Here is a 24412-nt window from a genome sequence, read left to right on the forward strand (position 1 = left end):
CTGAGGTTTAGAGCAATGATGTGGCAAGCATATACTACCTTACCTGGGACCATACTGTAGTGACCAACTGTCTGGGCTTGCCTGGCACTGGGGTTTCCCAGGCTGCTGAACATTTAGTGCTAAAACCAGGACCATCCTGGGAAAACCAAGATGGTTGGTCATCCTGGACCAGAGCCTAATTCAGAATCAGCTGGTGTTTCTCATTCCCAACCCCGTGCCAGGCCCTTTATGTAGCTTCCTATAGAACACCTTTGCAATTGCCTTTAAATAAAGCATCCCCATTTAAGAATGAAGAGGTGTTAAGAAATTTGCCCAAGAAAAAAGGATGAACAACTCAATTTAAAAATGGGTAAAGGAAAAAATGGGCAAGGTCCTTAAACAGACATTTCTCCAGAGAAAATATACAAATGGCCATAAGCATGTGGAAAAATGATCAACATCAGTAGTCACTAGGAAAATACAAAGCAAACTACTATGAGGTACCATGTCACACCCACTAGGATGCTATACATTTTTGGAAAAGGAAAATAACAAGTGTTGACAAGGATGTTGAGAAATTGGAACCCTCATATATTGTGGGTAGGAATGTGAAATGGTTCAGCTACTGTGGAAAACAATTTGGCGGTTCCTCAAAAAGTTAAACATAGAGTTACCATATGACCCAGAAATTCCACTCCTAGGTATATACCCAAAATAGATGAAAACAGGTACTCAAATATATGTACACATGTTCACAGCAGCACTATTCACAATAGCCAAAAGGTGGAATCAAACAGCCCAAATGTGAATCAACAAATGAACAGATGAACAAATTACAGTATATCTGTACAACCGAATAATATTCAGCCGTAAAATAGATGAGTCTCAAAACATTATGCTAGTAAAAGAAACCAGCCACAAAGGTCATATATTGCATGATTTCACTTATATCTGCAATGTCTAGCATAGGTAAATCCATAGAAATAGAATGCAGATTGGTGGTTGGCAGGGGCAGAAGGGAGTGGGGAATGGGGAGCAACTGCTTAAAGGGCACAGCATTTCCTTTTGGGGAGATGAAAACGTTCTGGAACTAGAGGAAGGTGACGGTTGCATGACACTGTGAGTGTATCAAATGCACTTCACTTTAAAATGGTTATGTGAATATCGCCTCAAGAAGAAAGAAAGAAACCAACCCACCAATCTGGTCAAGGGAAAAGAAAAGAGTCAACAAGTGCAGTCACACGGGAGACAGCCCTCCTGGGCTGAGCAGCCAGGACAGGCCCTGAGGCCCCTGCACCAAGCGCAGAATGGGGAGGGGAGGCAATGGGGACAGAGAACCCCTCGGGTGCCTCCCATGAGGCTCTTGAATCTCAACCCTGCGAGGTCAGCATTTGCCACTCCATTTGGAAAGTTTGAAGCTAGCAGGGGTTTACAGGAGCTCACAAGGCCAAGTTCAATAACTGAGGGGTGAGGGTCCAGCCCAAGGTCACGCAGCTGGATTATTCAGGGGCCAGGGTGGCCAGATTCTTTCCACAGTGCTGGATCCTGGACATCTGGACTCTACCGCCCACCTCCCTGGATACCCTTCTGCTCACAGAATCTGTTTTCTTCTCTGTCTTCAAAACTGGGCTCACGACCTCCCCCTCCCTCCCCCCACCTCACTCCTACTCCCAGAAGTCTGCCGCCTCCTTACCTCATCTCTTCCACAGAGCACACTGTCGTGGAGGGGTTCCTCGAGGGACACTGCTTGCTATTCATGTGCACTACGAGTCTGTCTGTCTGTCCCATCTCCCCCAGGCCCTTAGATCTGGGAGAGGGGCTTTTGGAGGTCTCCTTTTGGGAATGACCTCCTTTGGTAGGTTGTAGAAATCAGGCAGATATTGCTCCTTGTCCCTTTCGCTGCCCAACTGTCTTGGGTGACAGAGCCTGCCCCAGGGCAGGTCCCTCAGCGTTCCCGGACCTGCTGTGGTGGTGGACGAGCTGGGAAGTTTTGCCTGGGCCAGAGAGGAGAGGTATTCAGGGAAGCCAGACCAGGAGAAGACTGGGGTGGGAGGAGGGAGTCTTATCTACTATGGAGTGAACCTATTTTATTATGGGGGAACCTCCAAATCTGAATGTTCTTAACTTGGTTCCTTCCAAACTCTGACTCAGATCTGAACCACAGAACCAAGAAAACCGTGATTCAGAAAACCCCAGGCTGGAAGAGAAACTTTGAGGCCTCCCCTTTCCAACCTCAGAATAAACTGTACTCCATCCCGGGGTGTCTGACTTTGCCCTGTGGCTCCCTGCAAGGCCCACCACACCACCTCCAAAAATAGTCTCCGTGTTTCAGGGCTTCAGGGTTGGTTTTGGTGGAAATACTCTGGAAAGCTCGAGTCCAGACAAGAGTCCTATTTCCAGTGGGATGTGGTGATGAGAGTGAATGTGAGAATAAAATCTAAGGATCTAAGGAGATGGCTCTGACCAGGGGCCCTGAAGCTGCCAGCTCACCCTGGGAGCGCAGGCTGGATGCCTCCAGGCCTCAAAGCAGGAACAGTCTGAGTTGGAAGGAACACTGTGGTGAGGTGGTCAGGCACAGGGGCTGGGCAGAGGGACTGGAGAGGAAGGGAAAAGGGGGTGAGAGGGAAGATGATCAGGACTAAGCTAGAGAAAGCCTGGGGTTGGGGCCTGGCAGAGGGGCGGAGTCAGAAGAGAAGCCAGAGGCCAGGAGGCTGTACTGAGGTAAAATGAAGGAAGATGTGGGGCACTGGGGTTGGCGGGGGGAGGCAAAGGGAATGGAAGCCCACCTGCCAGGCCCTCATCCTCTTTATAAAAAATTTTTTAAATTAAGGTATCATTGATATACAATCTTATGAAGGTTTCACATGAGCAACATTGTGGTTTCAGCATTCACAAAATTATCATGTCCCCCCACCCATGAACCCCATTACAGTCACTGTCCATCAGTGCAGTAAGATGCTATAGAGTCATTACTTGTCTTCTCTGTGCTATACTGCTTTCCCTACATTATGTGTCATAATGCCCCTTAATCCCCTTCTCCCTCCCTCCCCACCCACCCTCCCTAACCCCTTCCATTTGGTAACCACTACACCCTTCTTGGAGTCTGTGAATCTGCTTCTGTTTTGTTCCTTCAGTTTTGCTTTGTTGTTATACTCCACAAATGAGTGAAGTCATTTGGTACCTGTCTTTCTCTACCTGCCTTATTTCACTGAGCATAATACTCTCTGGCTCCATACATGCTGTTGCAAATGGTAGGGTTTCTTTTCTTTTTATGGCTGAATAATATTCCATTGTACATATGTGCCACATCATCTATATCCATTCATCTGCTTATGAACACTTAGGTTGCTTCCATGTCTTGGCTACTGTAAACAGTGCTGCAATAAACATAGGGATGCATATGTCTTTTTGAATCAGTGATCTTGTTTTCTTCGTGTAAATTTCTAGGAGTCGAATTACTGCCTCAGTCTCCTGATATGACCCCAGAGCAGAAGCACAAAGCAGGCTGTGGTATGAATAAACATACCACATAGGGAATGGAAATATTTTCCTGTTGAGACCAAGAAAACTTTCTGAAACAGACAAAATAAAACTTGCTGAAATGTCCTCTTCCTGCCACTCCTTTCTTGCCCAGTCCTTTACCACCGAGCCATTGTCTAGATGGGGTTTCCTTCAGCCTAAGAGATCCCAACTCTCAGAGATGCCGATCAGAGATTCGGGAGAGGCAGGTGTCACTGGGCATATTCTGGGCTCCTGAGCTGCCGAGGCTGCCAGCTATCTAGGTTAGGGTGGGCACACAGCCTGGAGAAGGGGGCAGGACACCTGCTCCATTGAATGTGGCTCAGAGCAATACCTAATGGGTTCCAGGCAGAGTAGGGAATGGAGCGCAGGTCCCTCTGAGAAACTGGACCCGAGACCATCTGGGTGGTGGGTGTGCATACCCATTCTGGTGTGTGTACACACTGACCTCCTCTTACATGTATGGGAACCTGAAAATCAGTCAAAGGTAGAGATTGTTGAGCCCAACAACCCACCTGGCACAACCCCTTCTCTGCAACAGCCCTGTCTTCTGAGACCCTACTTCCTTCGTTCCCTCAAAGGAGGGGCTCCTCCATGTGCCAGGCATGGGTCTCAAGGTATTCTTGTTCCCGGGGGAGGACAGGCAATATAAACTAATAAATACATAATTCAAGGCAGGAAGTGATAAATGCTACAGATAGAAATAGTCTATTCTCCCTGCCCTAGATGCAGCCCTGCAGCTATAAGCAACAGACACATCTAGAACCTTCTCTGTACCAGGATAAATACCCCCAAATTCCTTCAACCATTCAGACTCCTCTGGTATCTAAATAACCATCTAAAATGGGGCACAAGCTCCTCATCTATGGTCAGGCCAAGAAATACCCTGCAGGCTCCCCAAGAGCCGCAGTACTGGTCCCCTGGTTTCTGTTGGGTTCCGTGAGTTGCCGTTAACACAGCCGGCTTTCCCACCTCCGTCCTTGGCAGCCACTTCACTCTCCTGACTCATCTCTAGCCCACAGGCGGTGAGGAGCCCCAAGTCTTCCTCATAAACTGCTGCTAAGCCACATCTCTCCCACCTTATTTTAAACTTAAGTGCCAAGATTTATATTTATCCAATAGTTTCATCTGGCATGAAGCTCTCAGTCAGCCTGCTGAGGGGGTCTTCCCGATCCCAATCTGACATCTGAACTCTCTTCCAGCTAAGGTAGAATTCTGATCCTCTTATCTTCTGGGCAAAGCTGGGCACAGCCCTTAGGGCAGTCAGAGTCCTCCTGCCAGGGGGCCTTGCTCCTTCAGGAGTCTTGCTGTGTGGCTTCACGGCCCCCAGCAGGGTGGAAGTCTTTTAGTCAAGCACAGCCATGTGGTACCTGAGGAAGCTTCATGTTCTGGTGATCAATCTAGTAACAGATTTTTTAATTGGTTTGAAATGTTCCAAATCAGAAGTTCCCACACCTAGACTGCCATCAGAATCACACGGTGGAACTTTAAAAGAAAAGAAATTCCCAGATTCTATCTCCAGTGTTTCTGAACTGGTCAGTCCAGGGTGGAGCTTGGGAATTTGTGTCGTTTTTAAGGTCTGGGGTTATTGAATCCATACTGGCTCTTACTGATCCCCACCGCCCTTTCTGAATGCCCACAGACAATGGCTTCCAGAAGTCTGTGTCTCTGCAAAGTCCTCCCTGCCAGACTGGGAGACAGTCCTCCGATGATGGTGTCCGGCCCAGAGCAAGGGTCACGGCCCAACAAAGTTGGGGCTTGGAGAGGAATGAGCCTCTAGGTGTCCCCTCACTAAGGCGACCTTTCCTGCCCTGGCCTTCCATGCTGTCATCCCACCCGGGCTCACTGGTTCTGCAGGATGGAGGTGACAAACCAGCAAGGGGAGTGAGTGCGGCTGCTTCTTTGAGGTCCACCTCAGGGTGGGATCAGGGTGAGGCCAGTGAGGCCCTGACCTCAGAAGCAACAGTTAGGGTGGCACCAACAAATGCGATCAGCAAGACAGAGACGATTTTAATGCAATATTTTAAGATAAAAATTAATGCAAGAAAATCCATGACGAACAAAATATCGAACCTAAATAAACACAGGATCGGTAATGCTGCCAAGCCATGCTGGAGCCTGAGGTAAAAGGAAAAGTAAGTCACAGAAACAGTGCAGCATGAGGGAGCGTTCAGGGCATTTATTACCCTGCTCCCCGCCTGCCGGGCTTCAGGTTGGCCCTGGTCTCTCCACCCCCCCCACCCCCCCACCCCCCCACCCCGCCACAGCTCTGGTGTGCAGCCCCTCCTGCAGAGGCAGGGCAGCTCCTGCTGGTTGGTGAGCACCCTCCCTGCCAGCTCCAGCGTAGAGGGCTTAACTCGGAGCTGCTGGGCTGTTCCCGAAGGGCCTCACCATCTCCTGTCTTCCTTCTGCCCACTCCTGCCCCCGCCTGAGCTCTTTCCCACTAAGAAGGAAAAAAAGGAAGGGAGGGAGGACAGAAGGGAGGAGGAGGGAGAAAAGAAATCAAGAACGAACGGAAGGAAGGAAGAAGGGAAGGGAAATGATGAACAGAGTAGGAAAAATATATTAGAATTCTAAAAATATCCTTAGAGGACATTACATCCATGATACAAGAAAGGAGAGTTTTTTTTAAGAAAAGAAATAATCAGAAAATAATAAAGAGCTTTTGGAAATTAAAAATATGGTCATAGAAAAAAAAAAAGTAACATTAAGAAACTAAGGTTGAGAAAATATCCCAGAAAGTAGAACAATGGTAACAAGCAAACTAACAGACAACCCAGAAAGCGCAAGGGACGGGCAGCAGAGGAGAGAGGAGAGCCCGAGGGTCAGCCCCTGAGACGGACATCCCGTCAAAGGAAACAGAAAGAAGGGAATATGTAGAGAGATTATCAAGGAAAGAAAACAAGAAGACTTTCCGGAACCAGTGAATATAGGTTGAAAGAGTCTATCAAATGTCCAGCATGGTGAGAAAAAGAGCCAGAGTCGGGCACATCGCTGCTTTTCAGAATTCTGGAGCTGCAAGGGACACCCTAAAAGCTTCCAGAATTGGGGGAAAAGAGAGTGTGCACAAAGATTGGGGGTAAGGATGACATCAAACCTCTCAACAGTGACATTGGAAGCCAGAAGACTATGCTGAGATGCCAGCAAACTTCTGAAGGAAGTTTTTTTTTTTAAGGAATGTATTTTTTAAATTAAAGTATCATTGATATACAAGCTTATGAAGGTTTCACATGAAGAACATTCATAGGTTTCAACATTCACCCATACTATCAAGTCCTCACCAGCCCCCCATTGCAGTCCTTGTCCATCAGCGTAGTAAGATGCTGTAGAATTGTTAGTTGTCTTCTCCATGCTGTACTGCCTTCCCCGTGGCCTCCCTATATTGTGATTGCTAATTATGATGCCCCTCAATCCCCTTCTCCCTCCCACCCTCCCCAACCCCTTCCCTTTGGTAACCGCTAGTCCCTTCTTGGAGTCTGTGGGACTGTTGCTATTTTGTTTGAAGGAACATTATTTTTAATCTAGAATTTTCTATTCAACCAAACCATCAGCCAAGTGTGAGGATAGAATACAGGCATTTTCAGCATGCAAGCTCTCTAGAGAATTTCCCCTCCTGTGTAACCTTTTTCAGAAAGCTAAACAAACAAGGGGAGGGGAGAAGCCGGAAAGAGAAAGACAGAAGGTCAAGAGAACAGGGCTCCCAACACAGGAGTGAGGCAAGGGGCTCCCCATGAGGAAGGAGAGGGAGGTCCCAGGATGGCGGAGGGGCAGGCAGGTGAGCAGCCAGGCCAGGGTGGAGCAGGGCAGCAGGAGAGAGGTTTCCAAGGGGGAGAAAAGAGAACCAACAGGTTTGACCACTGAAGTTATGTTGGAGGCCAATGGGTATATAAGGATCTACAGCCATGGTAAGTAAGGAAAAGTAAGCCCAGAGGTGGGGGCAAGCATCCAGGACAAACAAAATTATACAAGAAAATAAACAATGACATTACTCTGCTTGGATTGGTGGTAAACAATATTTACATGATTATAATGCTATAAAGCAGAACATATGGATTTAACAAAAATATGGAGTATAATGAGGCTCGAGGGAGTCCATAAAAGGCAAATCTTCATATACACAACAAGCAGTTGACAGATAATGTCTAAACGAATTAATTAGGAGGCAGCAGTACAAACAAATTACTTGAAATACAGGGGTAACTGCCAGGAAAGGGCTCAAAGAAGAGCCTTCTGGGCAAGGGGCGGGCAGGTTCCGAGGGGCAGTCGGCTGCTGGGGTTTGTTTTCTGATTCTAGCACTATCTGACCTTCTGGACTAGCTGCCTGCACTCCTTTGACTTGAAACAAATAGTTACTAACCATAAAATAAAGAAAGACGTGCAGAGAAGCACATCCTGTTGTTGCTTGTGTCGCGTCCTGTCCTTTCAGTTTTTCTGAGTCCTGGGAATCCACCCTCTTTCCTCTCAGCTGTGGGTGCCTAGACACACGGCCACAGAACACTCACATGGTCACACATGCAAACACCCACGACGACAGATTCACCCACCCACACACAGTCGCCCAGAAAGCCAGCTAGAGAGCAGGGCCAGACCCTGCAAGGACGTGCTTCCTCCGCCTTGATCCCCTTGACCTCCCTGCACCACCGCCCTCAGAATTGCTCCAAGCCCAGGAGGTTCTCTCCTGGAGCTTCAAGCTAATTGCTTTCTCTGCTCAGTCCTTCCAAGCGCCCTGCCCTGAAGCTGAGCAGCATGAGCCAGGCAGCCTTAACCCTTTGAGGCCTCCCAGTTCCTAGAAGTCACAGAAATAAGGGAGGAGGGGGCCAGAGCTGGCAGCTGACTGTGACTAATAATGCCACCTTCATTCACTTTTAGTGGAGGCCTTAGGCAGTGGAAGAGTCCAGGTTCAAGAATGCTGTGGACATGCTGTGCATCCTGGAGGAAGTCATTTCACCCCTCTGGTCTACGAGGAGGTAGGCAGCCTATGAAACTCTGAGATGCTACGATTTTATGACCCAGGCTGAGCCCTGCTTCCATTCCCTTCCCTGAGATCCTTCTTTCCATGCTGACCTCCAGGGCCAGTCCCCAAAGATATGTGATCTGTGTGTCTGACAAGCATGCATGGGCACCAGGGGAGCCCCCCACCGCCATTTTGCCCCCTCCCTCCACATTCCTATAGCACTCACCACCACTCTGGTCCCGTTATCCTGCAGTGTGTCAATGGCCAAGGTGCCCCCACCCAGGTCCTGGCTCAGCTGGGTCCTGTTGGGCTCCAACACCTGCCCAGGGCTCTCATGGGCTCTGTGATTCCAGACAGCCGTGGTCCCCTTGGCGGCCCATCCAGAGTCTGGGTCTGCATCCTGACCTGGGAGAAGGGGACAGAAAGCTGAGTCACCACAGTCCAGAATGAAGGTCTGGGAGGGGGACCAGCCCACTTAACTCTGCCAAAGCCCCAACACCATGCCATCATTGCTTTGAGGGTACCCGCTACCAGGCAGGAGACACCCAACATTCACTGAGAGCCACGTGCCCAGCTCCACGCCACACACTTTGTGCCTAGAAGACTTTCAATCCTCACTGCAGCCCTTCACAGTGGATATAATGCTCTTCATTTTGCAGACAGGGATCAGCAGCTCACAGAGGTTAAAGAAGGTCAAAGAGTGGGTTAGGGATGGAGATAAATTGCAAATCTCCAAAGGGGTGATTATTCTCAACTTCAGCTACACACTAGAATGATTCAAGGAGCTTAAAAAATTCCTGATGCCTGGGTCCCACCCCAGAGATTCTGATTCAATTGTTCTGTGGTGTGGCTTAAGCATTAGAATTTCTAAATGATCCCTAGGGAAGCTCTTGAGAAGCCCTGGACTTGACTCTGAAGACAAGGGTGAGAACAGTTGCTCCGGCACATTCCAAACCAGTTCCTATTCCTCTGCCAGAAATGGCACATCATCTCACCTTCCAGGGACTAGAAACCAGAGAGCAGAGATATTTTAATGCACAGCTTCTCTACCTTGGAACTATTGATATTTTGGCCTGGGTAGCTCTTTGTTGTAAGGGACTATCCTGGGCATTGTGAAATGTCTAGCAGCGTCTCTGACCTCTGCCCTACCAGATGCCAGTAGCACTTCCCTGCAGATTGTGATAATCAAGGATGGCTCCACAGTAGAAACCCCTGTTTAGTAGTATCACTACCTTCAAACACCTTGGGCAAGTCACTTTCCCTATAAAACAAGGAATTTAGACACCATCCAGGATGGCAAATAGGTTTCCTCTCAAAAGCGATTAGTGACAGCCAGGAGCACTATAGTTGAGACAAATTCTGAAGTTCCATTTGTGTTCAATAGGAAGGATGGTCATGATCAATTAGCAATGTCTGCCATGGGCACCAGTTTGGAGAGTGGCTGCACATAGCCACTTAGCAGCCATTCATAGACTCCATGTGCTCTCCAATTCCCTCCAATCAAGAAATTTACTCTAAATGACACAGCACCATGCTTTTTCCACTTCAGAAAGATTTGGGCCCCTAAAGATGTGTCTTCAATTGCCACCCCAGTTGTCACCCCTACTATGAACATGTGCATGGGACACAGACCAGCAGAGAGGAACATCTGATATTCCCTGTGATCTTCATCAATTTCAGGCCCACCATGTCAGAAGCCCTTCTGAACACCCACTCCTGCCCTCACCCACTCCCCAGAGCTCCTGGATGCAGCCTTCTCTCCTAGACCACTAGTGCTCCAACTATGTGCCTGTCTCTCTGGGAGACTTGAGTTCCCCCAGAACTCTTCCCACCTTTTGCAAAAGCATGTATTCAGTGTCTAGCAGACAGTAGATGCTCAAATACTGTATAAGTGAGGACACGACACTGGAGGTACCTCTTGGGAGACAGCAAGGACAGAGGTTGAGACAAGACTTGGCCAGGACCAGGCCTGCGGCTGGGGCCTGCACTCTGTGCTGTGGGGCCCTGGTTTGTCATTAGACATTTTATCCAATTAAGTCATTCTTGGCTGCTGGCGCCTGCTGGACCCTTGCCGGCCCCCACTCATTTCTCTGCTCCTAATCACAGCCAGATGCTCTGGAGGAGTTGGAGGGAGCAGTTCCCAGACCCCTTCCTCAAGGTGCCCACTAGCTGAGATGGACCTGCGCCCAGTGCTTGGAAGGCAGCTTGCCCGTGGCTCAGACCCTGAGCCAGGACAGCCTTGCCTCTCATGGGTGGGGCCCAAAGCTGCCTCTGGAGACAGAACTGTTTGTGCTGGGCTGCTCTGCCCAGCTACCCAGGTCCTTGGGCCTGGGCTGGAGCCAGAACAGGAAAGGAACGTGTGCAGGGCAGGCTCAGAAAGGGATGCTGGGCACCTAGAGACAGAACAGTCCTGTCACTGAGACAGGAAGAGCCTGGATGGTGGGAGCCTGGCCTGGGGACAGGGCAGGTCAGAGAGGGGACCTTGGATCCATCAGTTTACCTCTTTGAGCCTCAGTTTCCTCATTGCTAAAATGGGGGGTGGGAGGACAATCCTGCTAATGACACAGGCTGCCATAAGCATCAAGTGAGAAACATAAATGAGAACCCTCTATAACTAGAGGGTTCAGGGCCAGGGTCAGAGGCAGCCTGTGAAGGAGAGCAGGCAAGGGATAGAGAGGGAGGTAGCCCAGGAACTTGCCCCATCCTGGCCTAGCCCTGAATCTTCCTCTCCCAGCCCACACCACATCTGTCTCCCTGCCACCCTTCCCTGTCCCAGTTGGCTAGGACAGGACATCACCCCTAAACATGTGGAAGGAGCCAACACAGCTGTGGCTCACGTGTGTGTGTAGGGGCCCACGTGGCTATACACACACAGATTTGCCTGAAAGCCCTGGCCTTCCTCCCTGCGTGCTCATGCACGTGTCACACATGTATCCAAGCCTTGGCCGCTCCCCGCCCTGCCTTCTGCCTTGCGCTAGGGAGCCCCACCTTCCCATTCCGTGCCTCTGCATGCGAGCGCACACACCTGCGAGTGACGGCAAGCAGCCTCCAGAGCACTTGCTCTCCAATCACTCACCTCTCCGTCCATTGCTGCACCCATGGTACCAAGCAGCACACAGACTAGTGAGTGCTCGGTGCCGGCACTACTCCAAGTGCTTTAAGCACATTAACTCATTTAACCCCCACAATATCCGCGTGAGATGGGTGCTCGTATTAGACCTATTTTACAAATTCGGAAACTGAGGCACAAAGAAGTTTAAGGGATCTCCCAAGGTCACACAACTAGTCTGTGGCAGGATTTGCACCAGGAAGCCTGGCTCCAGGACCTGTGTGGACCACAGAAAGTGCAACTGGAAGTGACTGGCAACCCCAGGCTGCTTCCTGAGGTGCAGGGGCAGCCCCAAGGCAGGACTGGCAGGTAGGCTGGGATCTGGAAGCTGCCCCCGGACACTGTGTCCTCTGGCATGCAGGGGGTGCTGCCCAGAGGTGGTAACCCAGCCCCCTTCACATGCCACTGCCTGCTCTGTGGCAAGAAGCAATGTGCTGATGTCAGGAGGCCAGGCTGTGGCACCATGTGTCTGGGCCAAGCCACCCTCATCCCACCCATCACCAAGCTTGCCATTCCAGCCCCATAGCCACCACTCAGTCCAGTAACTAGTTTACTTGCCACCCTTAATTACCCCGAGCTCATCTCCCACACACCCACCAGAGCATCCCATCTAGGGGACAAACTTGATCCCATCTCTTCCATGCTCCCAGCTTGCCACAGCCCTCCCGTGGAAGGCCCAGCTTCTTCACCCGGCATCCCTGACTCTTCGTGACCAGATCCTTGCTCTCTCCTCCAGCCTCCTGTCTCCCTGAAGCCCTCTTTAGGACCCAGCCCTGCTTTTTCTGGCCACAAGTCTTCACACACTGTTTTCTCAGCCAGGATCAATCTGCTCCATAAATAAATGCTTCTCCTGATGAGCTCCTGCTCATCCTTCAAGTCTCATGAGATGTCACTTCTTCCCAGCATATCCCCTGACACCCTTCTTCCTTGCTGCAAATGCTACGTGCAGCACCATTCCAGCCCTGATCCCAACATTTCACTGCTGTCAGTGCATCCGTAAGCTCCAAGGGTCTGACATACAGGAAACGCTCTGTAAGCACACCCGGGTGATGGATGGAAGGAAGCAAGGAGGAAGGACGGAAGGAAGGAAGATAGGTAAGTACCTTTAAATGCACTGAGTACCTGAGATCCACAGGGCTGAGAAAAACCTTCCTTCGAGCCACAGCCCCACTGGAAACCCTCACTGTAATATCACAGGAATAAAAGAGCACAGGTTTGGAATCATACAAGTTCCGTATTGAACCTAGCATCTGCTTCTTACTGACTACGACATTGGACAAATTGCATTATCACTTTAAGCCTCAGTTTTCTCATCTGCAAAATGGGGATAATAAAACCTACCCTTGGTAGATCATGTTGAGTCTTTAACAAAATAATGTACACAAAGCAGTCAGGAAAGTCCTCCTGTTGTCCCTGGGTTTCCTTGCACCCTCTCCCCTCCTGCTGGTAGACAGGCTCCCAGTGAGGACTCTTATCTGGGGAGGGGAGGGGGGCATGGGGAATTGGCAGGAAGGGTCCACCAAGTAGCTCAGAAGAAGAGAGGAAAGGAAACAGTTTGGCTCTCTGTGAGTTTATCTTGAAGGGAAAGTCTGGGGTCTGGGACCACCTCTGATTCACTCACTCATTAAACACACATTCACTGAGACTGCTGTGTCCCAGGCACTGTGCTGGCTGCTGGGGCAACAGTGACCAGGCACACACGAGCCTTGTGCCCATAAGGACTCTAGATAGAAAGACACGTAAGAAATAAATGACATGGCAAATAAGGCAGTGTGAGGTGGCCATAAGTGCTGCAAAGAAAATAGGACAGACGAAAGGTTTGGGGTTTCGTCTACTCTGGACAGAGCCATGAGGATGCGCCTCTCTGAGGAGGTGGCCCTTGAGCTGACTGAGGCCTGGATGAAGAGAAGCCCGTTACTTAAACATCTGAGGGGACTGGAGGGCAGCCGGATCCGTGTGAGGGAGGGACGGGGCGGGGGGTGGGGAGAGCAGGGCTGGGGTGGGGAGAGGCTGTTTGCCAGCCACTGGAAGAAGTTTGGATTTGAGTTTCAGTTTGTTTGGGAGTCCCTGGTGGGCAAGTAGGAAGCTGGAAGCAGAACCATGACTTCAAGGGGCCCTAGAGACAATCTGGTCCAAGCCCCATTTCATAGGAGGGGCAACAATGGCTCAGAGAAAGGAGGAAGTTTCCAGGGTCACCATGTGGTGGGCCTGATCTGACTGCCAGGCCAGCAACCACCTCCAGCTGCCTCTTCTGTGCCTGTTTTAGGCGCCTCTGGTTCCACCTGGCCCAGACCCTCAATGCCCCCTGCCTGCCCTGTGCACTCCAAGGCCATCTTCTTGCCCATTCACCTGTCTGTCTGTCAGCCTCTCCTGGTCTTCCCTCACAGCCTGAGTATTTCTTTGGGTCATCCATCTTTCTCCTGCTCCTGTTCTAACAATGGATAAAGTTTTAAGGTGCCATCCAACAAGTTGATCCATCAAGAGGGAGGGGAGATCGCAGCCCCCTTCTGAGGTGCCCCCAGCCCAGAGGACTCTGCTCCTTGGGCTGGATGGCAGCACCACTTTGGGTCCAGCTTCTGGCTGTCCTTTCACTGGTCACAAGGACTCTACCACCAATGGAAACTGGCTGTCCCTCCTGAACAGGCCTCCCCTCGAATGTCCCTCCCCTGCATCTGTTCTCCCCAGCTGATACCCCCCTGCCTCCACACAGGCCCTCCCTCAAATCCAGTCTGGCCTTGTGACAAACCACTGCACTGAAAGTCAACAGCTGTCCCCTCTGGCTTCCCAAAGCTGCTTTAAGTGTAACCAACCTCCCCTGCTGCAGAGAAAGTCTCTTTCTCCATGTTGAATCTCTATCAAAATTGAGCAGACATTGAAGTCTGTAGTAGAAGTGTGTCCTCTACTTAGAGATGTGACAGTCTCTACCTGTCCCCCTCTTCCTATCCTCCCTAGGTGTCTATTATCCCAACCAACTCTAAAGAGGCAGCCCTCAGCCAGACCTGGGTCTGGCCACCAACCCCCAGCACCTCCTTGGTAACTCCAATGCCCTTGTCCCCAGCCCTCTCCCAATTCTAGTTCTCCCAAATCTGTCAGGGTCTCAGAGCCCTCGGTCATCAACCCAGTCACATTCTGAATTCAGAAGATTCCACCAGGTTGGGGCTGCAAAGGACCTCAAAAATTGACCTGGCCAACTTTTTCTTTTATGTGTTAATTTTTTTATTATCAATTACCCATACATATCACAACAAATCTGAAAAGGAAAGACACTCATAAAAAAGAAAAAAAAAGATCTCTCATAATCCCACCACAAAAAGTCAGAGATTTTGCCTACAACTTCACTTGGTGAGGAACTGGCCCAGAGAAGCAAAGTAACTTTCTCAAGGTCACAAAGTGAGATGCTAGAACTAGAAACCAAGTCCCAAGCCACTCTCAATGTGGTCTCCCTGAAAACTGGTGGTTCTGCACCAGCAGCCCCTTGCCACATCAGATTCCCCTGCTCTCTGCCCACATTCCCACCGTCAGCACCCTTCCCCATCCTCCCTCTCAAAAGGGGTCCAGTCTGTCTCAGCTATATACAGATACCATTAAAGTCAAGAACACAGTCACTGACTCTTGGCCTGATGCTAGCACATCCCTGAGGCACAGCAACCCAACCACAGCATCCCCCTGGACAGCCCTCCGCACCCAACCTGCTCTGTCCCATCCAAGGGACCCCTTTGCCAGTGAGACAGAGAGATCAATCTTCCCAATTCACTCTACCAAAAGGCTTAAACACAAATACGGACCTCCACAACCCCAGAGAAGGTCTCGGTGCATGAGGAGAAAGTAGGAGAATTTGAAATTACATGTTAAAAAGTGGCTCTTTTATAACACGAGAGACTCAAGGTAGATCTCAGAAAGGGCTTCCAGGTGGGAAAGATGATTATGGAGAACTGGTGCCGGGGAATTGTGTGTAGATAGGAGCCCCCTTCCCCATCTAGAGCCAGGGCAGCTAAAGGCCAAAGGTCACTAGGGCAGAGCAGAGCAAGAATGACAGGAGGACCCTGGGGGCTGGGGGTTAGGGGAGCAGCAAGTTGCTTCTTCCTAGGCCTGGGACCACTCTCGAGGCATCAAACAGTGAGCAGAAGGCATCAGGCCAGGCCACTACTGCCCTTCCTCTGGGAGAGATGCTGGGTCTCCACCACCCCCTAGGCTGCTCCCACTCAGCCCTAAAATCTGGCTCAGACCCAACCTGGGTCAGCTTGAGGGTGGGGGCAGGGAAGAGAAAGAGGAGGCAAAGCTGGGCAGGAGGTGCCTCAGGCTCCCCATGTCATCAGAATTTAGCCTCACCTGGTGTGACCAGGGGTCCCTATGACTCTCCTTTGGGACCAAAATCCCACTGCCTTATGAAGTCCCCTCAGCTGAGGTCCCTCCAGTGTCCTTCCAGGAGGAAAGACGAGGTCCAGGCCATCAGTCCACCCTCACATACATACCCTATGTGTCTAGGAAAGTGGGGTCCCTGTCCACCTGCCACCGCCCCCAGAGCTCCTGGTCTCCCTTGGGGGCAACCCCCACCCAACACACCCGGACACGGCCAGGCTGCCGGTACTTGCGCATCCCACCCCTGCCGGCCTGCCCACCCTCTCTCCGCACCCTGGCCCACCCAGGCCAACTCCGGCCAGTCCTACCTGCTCCCGGCTGGGGGCTCAGCGCCCTGGCAGTCTCCCTGAGCACCAGCACAAGAAGCCAGAGCTCACCCCGCATGGTGGGTGCCAGGACCCGCCCCCGACCCGCTGCTGCCCGGGCCCTGGCGAGGGAGGGGGGCCTGGGCTCTGGCCGCGAGGTCCCGAGGGCTGGCAGGCGGAGCGGTGAGCGACGAGGCGGCGGGGCGCGGGGCGAGGCAGCGGGAGCGCGGAGAGCGCGAGCCGGCGACAGGCTAGCAGAGCTGCGTCCTCTCGAGGGGACGGGGCGGGGGCGGGGCGGGGGGCGCGGCGCCGCCGCTGGAGCGCTCCCCGGTCTCCCAGCCCTCCCAGAGCGCGCCCGAGAGCTCCCGCAGCCGCCCCCAAGGGAGGGGCAGCAGGGGGACAGAGCGGGGGGGTGCAGGCTGGGGGAGCCCCTGAAGAGGTTCAGCTGCCCGCCGCACCACACCTTAGCTCTTGCCTCCCTTCTCCTCCTCCACTCCCCTGGGTAAAGCCGCAGAGAGATGCCCCGAGGGCCAGTCTGCCCCAGGGAGGCACCGGCGCCCCTTCCTCGCTCTGTCAACTCCTGCCACCACCCCTCGCCCCCAGCTCCACGAGGCTTCCCGACTTTCTGGGCTGCTCCTCAGATCTCTGAGGGTTTGTGATGCCCACCCCAACCCCAGTAATCTCCCCTTGCAGCAGAGACTTCCCCCAGCTTCTCTCCCCAACAGAGCCCTGGGTTCCACCCCTTCCCGTGGCTCCTCTCCATTTCATCCCGCCACCCCCTATTTCCAGCACCTCTTGCCCCGCAAGCCCAGCAGACATGGAAGAGTGGGGCCCTGGGTCATCCTACTTTGAAAGAGCCGGGACCTTCCCCGGCCCCCATAAGGTAACCGAGACCACCCTCTTCTCTGGGGACCTCAGGCCTGCTCCGGGTCTCGCCCAATCAATCTTCAAAGCCAGCCCCAGAGCAAGAAGACGTCTCACGCCACCTGCCACCACCTTAAGACAGGCTCTGGGGATAGATCTTTTTTTTTTTTTTCTTTCAGGGCAGAATAAAAATACCCGTAATTTAGATTTAATAGAACAGCAGGGAATCAGGTCAGGACACAGAGGTGCCTCTTCCCTCCCCTGACCTATTTCGCGCAGAGGCAAGGAGCTGGAGCACCGGAGGGTGGGAGAGTGAGGGGTGAGAGGGGACCTGGTTTCTACGGCGCTGGAGCCTAGGGACTGGAAGGCCGCGGGGAGGAAGGTATGGACGCTGAAGACCAATGGAGGAATTCCCCAGGAAAAGGGATAAGCGTGGGAAAAGGCGAAGGAGCACTGTGGGCTGGAAGAGTTCCCTGACGCCGAGGCCAAAGAATGGACCGGAGAGCCAGACTCCCTCTCAGAATCCCAGTTCTCGTTCCTCAGGACCCAGGGTCCCTGAAACGACCTTTTCCAGCCCTAACCCCTCTATTCCCTTCCAACGGGGGGAGGCAAGGCCTGTCTGTAAGTTCTTCTTGCTGTCTAAGTTAAATACCGATCTTGCCGACTCTCAAATAGCCCCAAATAGGCTGCCGCTTCCAGCTGCGGCTTCTTGCTGCCCTCTAGTGCCGCGTGACGACGCGCGACGCGAGGGCTTTGAGGTTTCCCTCACTTTTCCGGACCTGCCCAGGGGCCGGCCCCACCTCCAGCCCGGGCCCTGCGGGTCCGCGTCTCCTCGCCCCTACCTCCCGCGGGGGCAGGGGCGGAGGTCACGGGATGGAGTTCCAGTTCCGGCCCGGGTCTCCGTGCATTTTTCCGTCCCGCGTGCCCCGCGGTCTGTCTTATACGGTCTCCTACAAGGGCTCAGGCTGAAACAGCAACTTGAATGGAAATAATTAGAAGCAAACGAAGTGTAAAGTTTTCCAAATAGAAGCCTCTGGAACTACAGTGTTCATCAGAATCACCTGGATGACTTATTAAAACAGGTTCCAGGGCTCCATCCCGAAGTTTCTAATTCAGTAGTTCTGGGGAGGCCGAGGATCTGCCGTTTCTCAAACATTCTCAGGTGGTCATCTGCCCAAAAGAGAGGTGGCGAAAGAAATGTCATTATAAAAATTAGGAAGAAAGAAAAAACTTCAGAGAAGGTTGTAACTCGCCGCAAAATACCTTGGGGAATCTCTTAAAAGAATGCCCAAGGGGGCACCCGGATTTGAACCGGGGACCTCTTGATCTGCAGTCAAATGCTCTACCACTGAGCTATACCCCCTCTGCTGGCGGGGGTTGTGCGGGTAGCTACTTAGTGCCATTACCACGCAGGCGCCATGTGCTCGTGAGAAATAGGTTCCAAGGTACTGTATTTGGAAAAAATATAAATCATAAGATGTTTTTCTTTTGGACGCAGAGTGTCTCCCGGAGCTCTGAGCTAAAGATTTCTATTGATGGTGTAAGAAAAAGGCAATTTGGGAATGTGGAAGGGTAAAGTCCCTCGAGATTCCTCACTTCGGGGGCTTTCCTCTGGGCCAGGGTCTCCCTCCACTATCCTGCGAGGGGCCGTCTTACTGCTTCTCGGCGCCCCTCTCTCCGTCCCACACGTTAACGAGGGCTTCTCTTGACTTTCCTACACTAGCCAAACCCAGCCCTTAGAAACTCAGCCTCCCTCCCTGGGAAGTGCCGTCGGGTCACTGGCCAGACCAACCGTGCGCTGCGTCCGCTCTACCAGTACAAGAGTGGGCAGTCAGGGCCTGGGACTCCACCGTCAGCCGCCTGCAAAAGTGATCGGTCGCTGCCCCACCCGCACCCGCACCCGCACCCGCACGACTGGCTAAGAAACTTTTAAGAGGTGGACCGCGGGATTATGAAAACACAGGAAAACCCAGCTTTGCAAGGGGGCACCCGGATTTGAACCGGGGACCTCTTGATCTGCAGTCAAATGCTCTACCACTGAGCTATACCCCCAGCCATAGCAGCAGTCCTTTGTTAAGGTAATTTTCTGTGAAATTAAAGAATTCTACTAATTTCTTCTATTGTCTGTATCTAAGAACTGTGCCACAATAACTTAATAAAAAGAACACTGACATCAGTAAATGAATAGATAAAGAAGATGTACATATACACAATGGAATATTATTCAGCCATAAGAAGAAAACAAATCCTACCATTTGCAACAACATGGATGGAGCTAGAGGGGATTATGCTCAGTGAAATAAGCCAGGTGGAGAAAGACAAGTATCAAATGATTTCACTCATCTGTGGAGTATAAGAACAAAGAAAAACTGAAGGAACAAAACAGCAGCAGAATCACAGAACCCAAGAATGGACTAACAGTTACCAGAGGGAAAGGGACTGGGGAGGATGGGTGGGAAGGGAGGGATAAGGGGTGGGGGGAAAGAGAGAAAGAAAGGGAGCATTATGATTAGCATGTATAATGTAGGGGGGGCACTGGGAGGGCTGTAGAACACAAAGAAGGCAAGTAGTGATTCTACAACATTTTACTACGCTGATGGACAGTGACTGCAATGGGGAATGTGGGGGGAACTTCGTGATGGGGGGAGTCTAGTAAACATAATGTTCTCATGTATTGTAGAGTAATCATACCAAAAAAAAAAAAAAAAGAACACCGAATCTGAGAGGAGATGGCATTCCTGGGTTCTGCCTCCAAAATCACACCTCGGGAAAACCACAGGGTCAAAAAGTCCTTGGCCCTCTTTGTCTGTGTCCAGTCTCTCGAGGAGATGTTCCCTTAACTTGGGAAGGAGAGAGACCCACTGACTCCAGGACCATCCCAGTTCTTCTGGGGTAATAGCACTTCTGCCTGTATACAGATGGCCAGCCAGTCTCCAGCTCTGCCTGGGTAGGACTCCCGGGCTTTACCAACCCCCAAGGGTCCCTCCTCCACTCCTCCAGGAGTCAGCATCAAACCACTCCCTCCTTTAGACCCAGGCAGAGCCGAGAGCTCCCAATGCTGGCACACTAAATGTCTGTCACCTGGAAGAGGGTGGAAAAGCCCAGGACCAAAGAGCCAGATGGACCCTGAGGCAGCCCCCTTCCATTTCCAAGGGGGAGAGTTCCCCTTGCCTGAGAACTTTGTACAAAAGCCAGTTTGAAGCACAGGTAGAAGGAGCAGGCAAAAAATAAAAGGTGAGCAGTTTTCAATAGCATTTATTACACCTTTGTAAAAATCCTAAAACAATGTAAAAAAAAATCATTACAGAAATGGTTCAACAGACAGGATAAGCAGATGCTGGAGGAATCTGGGACATTTGGGAGGAGTGAGTTTCACACTGGAAGGACACTTTAGGGTCCACAATGGGGTGGCCTAAAGTTCAACAGCTGTGGTTGGAGCCAGCATCTCAAGAGGGATTGGAAAGGTGAGGGAGGAGTGGCACCCAGAACCTTTTTCCTACTGAGAGGCTGAGGGTCAAGGGGAGGAACTCCACTTCCTAATCCCCCAACACATCGGACAGCTTCTTTGGTGACTCCAAGGACACCTGCTTCCCTGGAGTGAAGGGTGGCTTTTTCTGTTGTCTTGTCTACAGCAATTCAGGGTGGCAGTCTAGCTTCTCGGTGGGGGTTGGGTGGACTGTGGCAACCTCACTGTCCATCCCTGATCCTGCTCCCACTTCTTATCATAAAAATGTAATAGTCACTTGGGTTTTCCATCCACATAGTCCAAGCAAAACTTCCAGAGTTTCTGGTTGGCCTCAGGCTGGGACATCAGTCGGCAGTGGCCTGAGACTGCATCCACTGGAGCCCAGTGGGCAGCCTGCAGGGAAGGAGGAACAGGGCTAGAATCAGCATGTCGCATATGATGGCCTTCTAGCCCTCAATACCTACCTGGAGGTGACCACAGTTACATCCACTTGTTGAATATACAAATATAAATAGACTGAGTGCCCGCTATGAATCAGGTACCGTGCTAGGGGCTGCAGTTACTAGTGAAAACACAGATATGCCCATTGGGGCTTACAGTCTGGCCAAGGAGATGGGTATTATATAAATGATCAAACAAATAATTCTATAACTTCATATTGTGATTAAGGTTAGGAAGGAGATGTATGGAAGTCTCTGGATGTCTGGGAATCAGAGAAGGCTTCTCTGAGGAAGAGGCCTGGAGACATGCCTTAGCAATGTCTCTGGGCAAGGTGCCTATGCCCCCTTCCCACCCTCTCCATGCCTGAGGGTAGTACCAGGGTGACTTCAAGAGCTTGGGAAGAGTCTCCGTAAGCAAGTGCTGCCCTTAGACTGTGAGCAACTCCAGAGCAAGGGTGGAGTCTTGGCCATATCTGCACTGCCTGACACAGGGCATGGCACTTGGCAGGGGGATACTTAGGAAATGCTGGTTGAGTTGAATTGACTGTGAGTTGAGGAAAGGAGGTCCTCCTGATCCAGGGTGGCAAGGACACTGCCAGAAATGTATGGTTCCTTAGGCTGACCTGCCAGGGTCTCCCCTTCTTTAACCAGGCATCTGGGTCCCCAGCCTCTTCTGATTCCATTTGAGAAAGGAAGGAAAAGAGAATTTTCCAGGCTCATGCAAGGCTCTTTCTATGTGACCCAGCTCCTTCACATACTTCAGGTGTTTACTCAGCAGTTACCTTCTCAGTTGCCCCTGTCTGGATACCTTATCTAAAATTACAACATTCCCCCCCACATACTTCCAATCTCCCTTTCCTACTTGAGTTTTACTATGAGCACTTACCACTATTTAACTTGCTACATATTTTTCTTATGTTCATTGTTTATTGTCTGCCCCTGCCCCCATCCCACCCACTGGGCAGCGGTTCCATGCAGGCAGGGATTTTTGTCTGTTCACTGCTGTTTCTCTGGTGCCTAGAACTGTGCCTGGCACAAAGTAGGTGCTCAATAAATGTTGAGTGGATGGTATCACTTACTCTATACAGAAGCTCTAGGAGGGAGTAGGTAGTCACCCTCCTTTTCTACATAGAAGGAAACTCAAGATCAGAAAGAGTCTGCAATTTTTGCCTTGTAGGCTTGTCCCCCAGGTCTTCCCATGGCTGTCTCTTTATTCAGGTCTCAGCTCAAAAGTCACCTCCTAGTAGAGGCTGTGTCTGATTACCAGAGCTAAATCAGACCCATCCTTGCCCCTCTATCACTATTATTCAATTTCACTTTCTTCCTATACTTATCAGTACCTAAAAATGATTGTATTTAGGTAGAGCATCATCTCTTTCCCTACTAAAACAGGGACTCTGTCTGGCTCACTGCTTACCCACAACATCTCAATTGTGGATAGGGGCTTGACTGACTTGGCCCAGGAGCTGTGAGCCAAATTCTGGCAGGAGAGACAGGAGAAGGTCCTGTGGTCAGTCATAGGTGGGCCAAGCCCTGAAGGTCCAGGTGGGGCAGCCACTAACCCTTCCCCGATGAGGGCACAGCAGCCCTGTATGTGCCATGGGTGGTCTTTGATGCCACTGAGAGTAAGGAATCAGGAAATCTCCACAGCGGTCATGGCTTCCTCCATATCCTACTTGCAGCAAAGATAAGGACAGAAGCATCTCGTAGAGCCTGTGGACAGGAGCCTATCCTCAGTCAACCTGCCCAGGCCCAGACTCCCTTCCCACCAGCTTCCCCTTCTCAGTCCCCACTTGCTCCCCTGCTGTCCCAGCAAGAGAGGCCCAGGTAGCAATCAATCAAATGACACCAACAGCTCAGAATACCACCCAACCAGCTCATATAATCCTTATGACAATCCTATGAGATGCGAGTTTGATGATCCTCCCCATTTTATTCTTGGGGAAACTGGGGATTAAAGAGGTGAAGTGACTTCTCAGGAATCCCACAATGAATGAGAGATGGGGTCACGACCTGAACCAGCAACTGGTTTCTGTGATCAGTTGTGCTGAGGGAATTATTTTCTTTCATCTGGGATAAACTAGCCCTGCCCAAGCTGCTGGATCAACATTCTCAGAGACTGAGAAATCGGGAATGTAGCTCAGAGAGGCTAAGTGACTAAGCTGAGGTCTCATAGCTAGTAGGCTGGGCCCTCTCCCAACTTCAGGGGGCTTACCTCATGACCCAGCATCTTAAATAGCTCCTCCTGTGCGGTCAGCAGCCGATCCCGGTCTGTGCTCTCAATTACAAGGATGATGAACGCCAGCAGAGGGGAACCATGAGTGGTGGGTTTTCTCTTTGGTGAATGTGTCTCCTGCCCACCGTGCCCCCCCAGCCCTGGCCTTGACACTACACTGATGCAAGCCCCACAGGAAACAAACTGTCCAGTCTCAAGATCTCACTGCACTAGTTCCGCTTTCATTCCCTTTTCCTTCCAGACAGAAGAGAGCATGGCACAGCTATGCTAAGCCTTGGGCATCACCGCACCCTGTGCACTTGGAACTATTATTATCCCCATTTACAAATAGGAGACTGAGGTTCAGCAAGGTGATGGATCTTGTCCTCTGCCCCACAACAGGGGAGTGGCAGTGCTGAAATTTGGACCTGCCTCAGTCTCACTCCAGGAATGAAACCACTGAATTCTACTGTTGCCAGAGAAGGAAAGTAAGGCCCCTGGAGACAAAGGAGGGCCTACCCCATCCAACCCTTCAAACAGAAAGCTGCCAGCAAGCAGACATAGCTGCCAGGAAGTAGTCAAAGATTTTAACAGACACTGTGCTGCATTTAAGATTTGACACATATGCATTAACTATTGTGTTACTATTTAATTTTCACATCCACTCAGGGAGGCCATTATTATGATCTCCATCTCACAGGTGGGGAAACCAAGGCTCAGAGAGGTTAAGTGGCTGGCTAATGTCATACAGCTGGCTTGGGGGACCCTTCAGCTCTGACATTCTCCTCACCTCTGTGTTGGAGCAGTATGTGTTCCAGGTGGAGCACAGAGCCTCCTGTCCCCCCGTGTCCCACATGAGGAAGTGGGTCTTCTGCAGAACAATCTCCTCCATGTTGCTACCAATGGTGGGACCCATGTGGACCACCTCATTCATCAAGCTGAGGAGGTAGGAGAGGGAACAAAGAGCTCAGCCCAGTCCACTGCCAGCTCTGGCCCCCAGCCCTCTGCTCCCAAGTCAGGCTGAATCTAACTCCAGACGACTCAGCCCAGGTTGACCAAGCCTCTGCTGGGCACAGCGATATGGAGACAGGAGTGAAACCAAGTCCTGCCCTGGCTTGGACCCCAGAGAAGGGAGGCTTATTAGAGCAGTCTCCCCAAACTTTAATATGCAATTGAATCATCTGGGAATTTTATTAAAAAGC

The 24412-nt window shown here is 51.2% G+C and overlaps 2 protein-coding genes, 1 long non-coding RNA gene and 2 other non-coding genes across 7 annotated transcripts in view; all 5 read right to left on the reverse strand.

Annotated features, from left to right (window-relative positions):
* PLXDC1 (plexin domain containing 1) overlaps window positions 1-16821 on the reverse strand; it is a 58953-nt gene extending 42132 nt beyond the window's left edge. The window contains exons 1-2 of one of the 3 annotated variants that reach the window (XM_036930412.2): window positions 16229-16821; window positions 8679-8857 (exon numbers count right to left, since the gene is read on the reverse strand). In XM_036930412.2, the coding sequence (XP_036786307.1) occupies window positions 8679-8857; window positions 16229-16304 (255 nt within the window). In that variant the 5' untranslated portion in view covers window positions 16305-16821. The remainder of the gene's footprint in view (window positions 1-8678; window positions 8858-16228) is intronic. The other 2 variants (XM_036930414.2, XM_057501435.1) reach the window with 2 other exon arrangements.
* A 1278-nt stretch (window positions 16822-18099) lies between these two features.
* On the reverse strand, window positions 18100-18989 carry LOC130683693 (uncharacterized). Its single transcript, XR_008997577.1, has 2 exons — window positions 18882-18989; window positions 18100-18259 (listed from the first exon to the last, which is right to left on the reverse strand). It is a non-coding gene; the product is annotated as an uncharacterized LOC130683693 (long non-coding RNA).
* On the reverse strand, window positions 18381-18452 carry TRNAC-GCA (transfer RNA cysteine (anticodon GCA)). Its single transcript has one exon. It is a non-coding gene; the product is annotated as a tRNA-Cys (tRNA).
* An 80-nt stretch (window positions 18990-19069) lies between the features above and the next one.
* TRNAC-GCA (transfer RNA cysteine (anticodon GCA)) lies at window positions 19070-19141 on the reverse strand. The gene has a single exon. It is a non-coding gene; the product is annotated as a tRNA-Cys (tRNA).
* Window positions 19142-20673: 1532 nt separating this feature from the next.
* The window catches only part of CACNB1 (calcium voltage-gated channel auxiliary subunit beta 1), a 29754-nt gene continuing 26015 nt past the window's right edge, over window positions 20674-24412 (reverse strand). The window contains exons 14-16 of the transcript XR_008997371.1: window positions 24001-24148; window positions 23211-23271; window positions 20674-20948 (exon numbers count right to left, since the gene is read on the reverse strand). The gene's annotated coding sequence lies outside the window, so the exon portion shown is untranslated. The remainder of the gene's footprint in view (window positions 20949-23210; window positions 23272-24000; window positions 24149-24412) is intronic.

Source organism: Manis pentadactyla, chromosome 4, assembly GCF_030020395.1.
Source record: "Manis pentadactyla isolate mManPen7 chromosome 4, mManPen7.hap1, whole genome shotgun sequence".
In the NCBI taxonomy this organism is placed as follows: domain Eukaryota; kingdom Metazoa; phylum Chordata; class Mammalia; order Pholidota; family Manidae; genus Manis; species Manis pentadactyla.